We start from the raw sequence: 9,589 nt of genomic DNA on the forward strand, positions 1-9,589 counted from the left end.
AAGGAAAGACAAAGGTTCAACATAGTGGTCTTGGTTTAGGGTATGACATAGTTAAACAGGATTCTGATTATCAGCAATCTCCATGTAGCTGCTTTACGACTCTCCCTAAACAAATGGGTAGCTTTCAGATTAATGGCCAGCAGAGCTTAGTTAATTCGATATGCTCTTTGAGTAACTGAGTTATGAGGGTTCATTGTTGTTTTTTTTTTAAGATTTTATTTATTTATTCATGAGAGAGAGAGAGAGAGAGAGAGGCAGAGACACAGGCAGAGGGAGAAGCAGGCTCCATGCCGGGAGCCCGACGTGGGACTTGATCCCAGGACTCCAGGATCACACCCTGGGCCAAAGGCAGGCGCTAAACCACTGAGCCACCCAGAGATCCCCTGTTGTTTTTTAAAAAAAAATCATAGCAAGGGTGTTCCTGGAGTAACACAACCAAGACTTAACTTTGCTAGAGCAAATGGGGCTGATGTCCAGGGACAGGTGCTGGGCCTTTCCCAGGCTGCCCCATCCACTGAAGATTAAAGGACACGTACAAGAATCACCAGGCATTTCTATTTTGCAAAAGGGCTCTTATGAAGAGTAAATGATGAGACAATGCTGTGAAAAATGTACAAAAATATTGTTCTTGGAGTGCCTGGGTGGCTCAGTCAGTTAAGCGTCTGCCTTGGCTCATGTCATGATCTCAGGGTCCTGGGTTCGAGCCCCACGTCAGGCTCCCTGCTCAGCAGGGAAGTCTGCTTCTCCCTCTTCCTCTCTCTCTCTGCCCTCACTCATGTGCTCTCTCTCTCACTCACTCTCTCTTTCAAATAAAATATTTTTTAAAAAAGTATTCTTAAATATGACAGAAGGTATCAACTGTCCTATATTAAAAGGATATCATTGTTATTGGCTGTTTCTTAGAAACAATTACCAAGTGGCTGAAGTAATTGTAGGTTTATTTTTATCTTCATGGTAGACTGTTCCACATGTAATAAAGTGAAGTTCCAGAAGAGAAAAGAGCATGGACAAGTATCGGGGTTTGTATGAGGCTGAGAGACACAATAGCTTTTAAATCTTTTCTTTCTAAAAAGTTAAATATCGGGGCACGTGGGTGGCTCAGCTGGTTAAGCGTCTGCCTTTGGCTCAGGTCATGATCTCAGGGCCTGGGATCGAGCCCCGAGTCGGGGCTCCCTGCTCAGCGGGAGCCTGCTTCTCCCTCTGCCTCTGCTGCTCCCCTTGCTTGTGCTCTCTCACTCTCTCTGTCAAATAAATAAATAAAATTTTTAAGAATTAAAAAATTAAAAAGTTCAATATCAACCACCACACCCCAACAGATCATGAATTTTATTTAGAATGATGATCCAAAATGTTAGAGTGAGGTGTTCTTACATTGTTAGCTAACTTTTAACACTCTCTTGAATGTTTCTGTAAGGTGTGAAATTTGAAGGGTGAAAATCAGTGTGTGATATCAGACTGTCATTCCTATATACTGAAGACAGCAGGAGAGGTCAGCCCTGAAGCTCAAAAATGAAGTGTGCCTTACTTTCTGATGCTGCCAATTTTAGAAGGGTAGCTATGATGTTTAAATGAGATGATGTATGTAAAACACTTAGAAGAGTGCCTGGCACACAGTAAATGGTCCGTAAATGTTAATTAGCAGGAGCAGCAGCAGAGTCAAGAAATTATTTTTTTATTGGTGGGACAATGGCCTATCTCCAAATGTCTTCATTAGTATTACTCTTAAAACTAGAATTCTACTATTACATATTCTTCATCTCCTTTAGAGTTGAAGATTTTGTATCATCCAAAGTCCTGATGCAGCTAGCTCTCAAAGAGATATAATCTCAGTGCACTTTAGCTAATACTTTATCATTGAAAGGCACTGTATCAATAAATGCATGGTGGATGCTAGTGCTGGATTTCCACACTGAGTGAATGGAAGTGAAGGAAGAAAATGACCATTTACTGAGTATTCACTGGGGCTACATGTAAGGCCTTCTGCATATTTTGACTCTCTTTATCCTCATGACAACACCGCAAGATTATTGCAGATGATTGTGCAGGATCCTGCAGAGTAAGTGATTAAGCCAGAATTCACCGCCTACATTACTTTATGCAGATTTGACTAATGCTTCAGACTTACATTTTATTGTGAGCCAATCATGTCAAGCACTCCACTAAATGAGTCCACATACATATGCCTGAATTGCACTGGGCTGTTTACCACCTAATTAAGTTGTCTCCAGATGGAAGAACATATAAAAGTTTAACATGAAAACGACTTATGTTTATTCATGCAGGCGAATACAGAGGGGAGAAAAATCTTCATGAGGGGAAAAATCTCAGAAAAAGACATCTATAGACTTTTTGCTCTGGAAAAATGATGAGGTTGCCATGCTCCAGTCTTTTCTTCAATGCCTAATACTTCCTCATGCACTAGCATTCTCAATGTATTTACTATAAAGTCTCTTTCACTGATAAAGTATTAACTAAGGTGTATCAGGATCAGATCTTTTTCAGAGCTAGATGCATTTTAAATCAGGACTTTGGATAACACAGGATCATTAAAACTGTGAAGGAGGTGCAGAATATATAATGGTGAAATTCTAGGTGTTAAGAGTGATAATAAGGGAGAAATCTGGGGACAGGGCATTACCCCAGGCCTTTCAAAAGATACCACATATCCTGCCTTGCAGTCGGCTCAGAGAATAGGATTATTTTTCATCAATTTCTTTACATTTAGTTCGTGAACTATCTCAAGATCATAGCACTGTTACCAAAAATCTAGTCTTCTTTTCACAACCATAGGCAGCATCTTTTAAAAAGATATTCGTGTTTTAAAAGTTTAATCATATGTTGTTTTCATTTGTACTTACTTGACTCTGCGAGGTTCAAAGGAGAACAGAACATTTTCTCTTAAGTACCTAGCAACTGTATATTTTTGGTTATAGGTTTCTTCCTAATGTGAAATATTTAGGTCCTTAATTTATCCTGCATTCATATGAGCCTATTGCTACATGCACAGAAAATAGTTCATCTTCAGTCTCCAAGAGTCCTCTTCTTTCTCCACCTCCCCTTTACCTAAGGCTTCGCTCAGACCTTCCAGATAATAGGCACTCTATACATTTGGTTTCTTTTCAATTTCCTTTCCCTACCCAATGTGGCATTTGGTCCACAGTAAATAGTATAAAAACTGTTTTGTAGCTGGTTCAGAAATCTGAAACATTAAACCATACTTCTTTTAATTCTCAAAAAGAAAAAGAAAAAAAAAAGAAAAAGAAAATTAACCTGGTACCATGCATTGTTCTTTAGAATAGAAGGCAAAGTGTTCCTGTGATTCAGGAACATTTGGGAAGGATAATTGGGTAAGAGATCACAAAGTAAGGTCGATTAAAAGTCATAAGAAAATGACACTGTGATAAGCCAAGTCCTTAATGCAAAATCAAAAGTTGGTTGGTAAGTTTACCAGAATTCTGGAAATCCATGAAGCAGCAGCATAAGTGGTTTGCCTCTCTCACCAGCAGCAACATAATGAAACCTTAACCCCGAATCCTGCAGTAGAAAATAGAGGGTATGGAATTTTAGTGTTATTTTGCCAAAAGTAGTGCATTTAGCATTTCCACTTGATTCAAGAAGAAAGTACACTTGTGTTATCTTTAATATCATGAAATAAAATAAATATTAAATTTCAAAAAGAAAAAAAAACATGATTTATTAATAGAGTAAATTATATTTACTTTTGTTGGCATTCCCTTTATAGTACCTTCCCTTCTTGTTCTACTTACAAGGTCAATTTATATGTTACAGGCCTCTGGAACAATGTCACAATTTGTGACTTTCATCTTCCTGATGTGTCACATTTCATCTCATCCAAATTCCACAGGACATGTAAATAATTCTGATCTGAATTTATATTCCTGCCATGTTTACCTCCTAGTCACGTACTTTTCTCAGCTTGCCCGTCAAGAGCTGTGCCATCAGTTATATAATTCACACCTCCTTTTCTTATTTTTAGTTCTCTCCTTCCCACATTATTATTTTAAGTTGGGAGTTGCATGTACAGCTCCCCTTGCTTCCTGCTCATGTCATGTCAATGTATTTCTAACAGCAGAATTCTCTGAGTGCTCAAGACTTCTCTCTGCATGTGGGAGACAAGACTGCCCAAGGAAAATAAACAGCATGGGGGTGAGACAGGAATACAGCAGATACAAAACAAACTATAAAGAAGAAAATGGAGAAAAAGCCAAGAAGAAAACCAAAAAAAAAAAAAAAAAAAAAGAAGTGAAGAAAGAGACCAAGAACCAAAAGATGAGCACAGAGACTGAGTTTTATATCAGGTAACCCAAGCAAGAGGGTTTTCAGATGTAAAAAAAATCCTAAAAGGTCATTTAATGCAACCCCATCATTTTTACGTATTTGGAAACTAAAGTCCAAAGATATTAACATGGCTCATAAAGGTGATTGTGTGCAGGGCTGTGACCAGAACCCCATTTTGTCCTACCTTACAGGACAATGTTCTTTCCACTCCTTGGTTCTGTCTCTGGGGAAACTCTTTAGGTGTCCAGAGTAAGAGGAAAAGAGCATTACAAGGAATTCCAGATGGCTCTTTTTTCCTGCTCTTCCTCCTCAGGTTGGAACCAAGATAACTAACCTGACTTTGCCCTCAACTGCAGAATGCCCTTCCAGAAGTTCAATAACTTCTTTTATTGGTGATGAGTCTCCGCCACTTGATTGGATTTAGGGAACGAATACCTTATTGCACTTACTGTGTGCACTAGGCACTGCTCTAAGGTTTTATTTGTTGTTGTTGTTGTTGTTGTTGTTGTTTTTGAAGCCTCTCGTTTTACAAATATCAATTCATTTCATTCTCATACCAACCGCAGGCCGAATAAGGATAAGAAAAATGTGCCCTTGGTCTTTTGAACTCTAGCAGCTGGACAATTAGCTCCTAATAGGAATCCTGCACTTGGTGACATAAATATCCCCTCATGTGAGGCTACTTTTGAAAGGCCTGTGAGTCAGACTGCAGGGTGCATCATGAAGGGCCATATCCCGTCACCACCTGGAGCCTCAGGAAATGGAATATCCGTGGGCTGCCAGGTGGCTTGGGACAAGCACGCACGGTTCCAGTCTCAATGCATGGTTGACATTTACTTTTTATTCCATTCCTTTGGTCTCTGACTTCCCACGTCTGTTTCCTTGCCCACAAACGTACACCATGTATTTATTGTTTCATGCTGGTTAGGTCATCCGTGAAGGCTCCCTTCTGCTACTCTGAATAAAGTCCTATTTCCAATGACTTATTCTATTTACTCTTTCAGCCTCTAGAAGGTGGGCAAGGCAGCCCCAGGAGACAGTACAGGGCACCACCAGCACCAACTCCCTACCGCCGGTCTGAGCTCTAAAGGGCAAAAAGGTGACAGGAGAGCGCTCTGCCTTACAGGGGGTTGCGGCGGAGGGGGGGGGGGGAGGCAGTAGTGTGTCCCGAGGACCCCGCTGGGGAAGCTCTCGGGCGCTCCCGCACAGGCGCGCGCGCGCGGCCCCGACCCCTCCCGCGCCCCGCGCCCCGCGCCCCCCGCGCCCCCCGCGCCCCGCCTGCCCCGGGCGCCGTCCCCGTCCCCGTCCCCGCCGCGAGCCCCGGGAGCGCCGTCTCGGCAGGGGCAGCCCCGCGCCCCGCGCCCCCGGCCGCCGCGCTCCCTCCCGGCCCCGCGGGGCCCGCGCCGGCCTTCACCTTGATCCGCACGTAGCAGTGGGTGCCCAAAGAGGGGTCGTTCAAACACGCGGGAGGGTGTTCGCGGGCCGCCCTCCGGAAGGTCTGCGCGGGGCCCTTGCCGATGCTCCACAAAAGTTTGAGCAGGTGGATGGAGGCGCAGAGCCCGCAGTAGCAGTAGACCAGCGACCAGAAGAGCAGGGACCGGATCGCGAGCGCCAGGCGGAGCAGGCGGTCCCGCAGCCTCGCCATCGGGCGGGGCCGGCGGCGGGGCCCGCTGCCCTCCGGAGGCGCGCGAGCAGCGGCGCTCGGCCGGGCTGCGGAGCCGGACAGCCCGCGCGGCGGCGCGCCAGGCCCGCCACCGGTCGGCGGGAGCCGGCTCCGCGCGCGCCTCCCCGCGCGCCTCCCCGCGGGCCCCGGGCGGCTGCGCTCGGCCGGCGTCCGGAGGCCCCGCCGCGGGCTCCCGCGCTCGCGGTGCGCGCTCGGGGCCGCCGCGCCCGGACTGGGCGCGGGGGTAGAGGGGCCTCGGCCCGCAGGGTGAGCGCCCGGGGCCACACGGCCCGGCTGCGGGGGAGGCTGGGGCCGAGACTCCCGCGAGTGCTCCCCGGAACCGCGCGCGGAACGGCCGCTGCCACACGGGCCGGGGTTCGAGTGCTCGCAGTGCCCTGGGAACTGTTGGGAGGATTTCATTAGGGCCTTTTTCTGGATCATGGAATTATGGGGGGTGAGGGGTGGGGGGTGGGGGGCAAGAGAGGCAGGGAGGGGTTTCCCTTCCGTGGGACAGATGCTGTTACTTTCTGCATTGCTAACAATCTTCTGAAGTTGTTGATCTTCAGCAAGGTTCAGAAGGGTGATCAGCCCAGCTAGGCCTCTCTGGTGCCAAAGGCAAGCCTCTCGAAACCCCTGGTCTCTTTTCCATCCCTCTAAGTTTTTCCTTTGCAAGACTCTTCCATAAATGGAATCATATAATACGTAACCTTTTATTTTTGGCTTCTTTCACTCAGCGTAATGCATCTGAGATTCCACTATGCTGTTGCATATATGGTCTCCTTTCTATTACTTGTGTTTGGTTGAATGCAGGTGTCCTATTGTTTATCCATTCTTCATTTTGAGGACATTGGAGTTTTTTTCCAGTTTTGTGGTTACGAATAAAACCACTATAAACACTCGTGTGAAATCTCTGTGTGAAGCTAAGTTTTCCTTTCACCTGGATAAGTACTTAGAAGGGGGGGGGGGGGGTTGCTGGGTCAGGTGGTAAGTGTGCATTTAACTTTATGAGAAACTGCCAAACTGGCTCCACAGTGGCTGTACAACTTTGAATTCGTAACAGCGATGTGTGAGAGTTAAGGTTAGGTTATATTCTTGCAAGAACTTGGGATTGTCCAAACAATCTTAATTTTGGCGATTCTAAGAGATATGGAGCATCTCACTGAGATTTTAATTTACATTTCCCTGTGACTAATAATGTGTGACCATCTTTATGTACTTTTATGCCACTCAAATATAATCTTTGACAGTGTCTGTTAAAATCTTTTACACATTTTTTAAAAATTGTGTTGTTTTCCTACTATTCAATTCGAGAGTTATTTATGTATTTTGGATATAAATCCTTTATTGTACATCATGAGATTTGCAAATAATTTTCCAGACCGTGTCTTTTCATTCTTATAACAGAGACTTCTGAAGAGCAGAATTTCTTTAAAATTTTAAAGAATTATTTATTTATTTATTTTAAGTAGGCTCTCTGCCCAATGTGGGGTTCAACTCACAACCTCAAGATCTAGAGTCACATGCTCTGCTCACTGAACCAGTTAGGTGCCCCCCAGATGACATCCAATGTATCACTTTTTTTTAAAAAAGGCCTTTATTTTTTTAAAGATTTTTAAAATTTATTTATTAATGAGAAACACAGAGAAAGAGGCAGGGACATACGCAGAGGGAGAAGCACTCTCCCTGTGGCGAGCCTGATGCAGGGCTTGATCCCAGGAACTCTGGATCACCCCTGAGCCAAAGGCAGCCACTCAACACTGAGCCTCCCAGGTGCCCCCGCCTTTTGGGCCTTTAATGTAAGAAACCTTTGCATAAGTCAAGGTCAACAGGATTTCTTTCCCTTATGTTTTCTTCTTAAAGTTTTATGGCTTTGTTTTATTTATTATTTTTATTTTTATTTTTTTTAATTTTTATTTATTTATGATAGTCACACAGAGAGAGAGAGAGAGAGGTAGAGACACAGGCAGAGGGAGAAGCAGGCTCCATGCACCGGGAGCCCAATGTGGGATTCGATCCCGGGTCTCCAGGATCGCGCCCTGGGCCAAAGGCAGGCGCTAAACCGCTGCACCACCCAGGGATCCCTATTTATTATTTTTAAAATCTTAATTCTAGTATAGTTAACACAATGTTTTATATTAGTTACAGGTGTACAATATAGTGATTAAACAATTCTGTATATTACTCAGTGCTCATCATGATAAGTGTACTCCTTAATCCCCCACAGCTATTTCACCCATCCTCTTATTCACCACCTCTCTGGAAACCGTAAGTTCTCTAAAGCTAAGAATCTTTTTTTTTGGGGGGGGGGTAATCTCTTTTTATATTTGTTCATTTGTTGTTTCTTAAATTCCACATGTGAGTGGAATCATATGGTATTTTTCTTTCTCTAACTTATTTCGCTTGGCATTATACCCTGTAGATCCATCCATGTTGTTGCAAATGGTAAGATTTCATTCTTTTTATGGCTGAATAATATTCCAGTGTGTGTGTGTGTGTGTGTGTGTGTGTGTGTGTGTGTATCACATCTTTATCCATTCATCTATGGATGGACATTTGGGCTGTTTCCATACTTTGGCTATTGTAAATGTTGAAATAAGCATGGGGTGCATGTATCTTTTCAAATTAGTGTTTTCGTATTCTTTTTTTTTTAAGATTTTATTTATTTATTCATGAGAGGCACAGAGAGAGAGAGGCAGAGACATAGAGGGAGAAGCAGGCTCCATGCAGGGAGCCCGATGTGGGACTCGATCCCAGGACTCCGGGATCATGCCCTGAGCCTGAGCTGAAGGCAGACGTTTAACCACTGAGCCACCCAGGCATCCCTTGTTTTTGTATTCTTTGGATAAATACCCCAGAGTGGAATTACTGGATCATATGGTAATTCTATTTTTGATTTTTTGAGGAACCAGGTCTATGATCCATTTTGAGTTAATTTTTGTATAGGGTACAAAGTATGGATTGACATTTAAGTTTTGCGTGTGGATATATAATTGTTTTGGCACCATTTGTTGAAAAGAGTGTTCTTTCTCCGTTGAATTGTCTTTGTACCTTTGTTGAAAATCACTTGACGTATGGGATTATTTCTAAGCCTCTAGTCTGTTTTATTGATCTTTATGTCTATATTTTCTTCAATACCACATTTGTCACACTTTTGAAAGCAGTACAGTAGGTCTATAATTCAGGTAGTATGAGTCCTTAAGCTTTATTTTTTTTCCATATCATTATTTTTAATGTCCAACGTTTATAAGATGAGGGAAAGGGCTTTCACCCCAACTCAAGTTGATAAATTTTCGATTGGCTTGTGAGTCCGATAGGGATATTTCTTCTTGTCTAATTTGGTTTCTGGGAAGACTTCAGGTCCTCAATGATCATCTGATCAAATGGAATTATGTTCTTCATCTTCTCCAGCTCTTTTTCATATTCTTCAATCCTGGCCTTTGAGAGAGACAAAAACTCAGCACAGCTTTTCACATCTTCTTTTTCCTCAGCATCCACCTGGACAGTGTATTTATCCTCTGGCACAGGAAACTTCAGGGCATTAAACTTCTCAAAGTCATCTACCAAGTCAGCCTTTGCCACATTGGCCTTGTAAGCCCAGTCAATAGCAGGTGGTTTCTCAGGAAGAGT

The 9,589-nt window shown here is 43.6% G+C and overlaps 1 protein-coding gene across 2 annotated transcripts in view; it reads right to left on the minus strand.

Annotated features, from left to right (window-relative positions):
* EPHX4 (epoxide hydrolase 4) overlaps positions 1 to 6,008 on the minus strand; it is a 38,536-nt gene extending 32,528 nt beyond the window's left edge. The window contains exons 1-2 of one of the 2 annotated variants that reach the window (XM_025417672.3): positions 5,714 to 6,005; positions 3,449 to 3,534 (exon numbers count right to left, since the gene is read on the minus strand). In XM_025417672.3, coding sequence (XP_025273457.1) covers positions 3,449 to 3,534; positions 5,714 to 5,944 — 317 coding nt within the window. In that variant the 5' untranslated portion in view covers positions 5,945 to 6,005. Of the gene's footprint in view, positions 1 to 3,448; positions 3,535 to 5,713 lie in introns of both variants that reach the window. The other variant, XM_049111688.1, reaches the window with a different exon arrangement.
* Between the last annotated feature and the right edge of the window lie 3,581 nt (positions 6,009 to 9,589).

This window comes from Canis lupus, chromosome 6 (assembly GCF_003254725.2).
Source record: "Canis lupus dingo isolate Sandy chromosome 6, ASM325472v2, whole genome shotgun sequence".
NCBI lineage: Eukaryota > Metazoa > Chordata > Mammalia > Carnivora > Canidae > Canis > Canis lupus.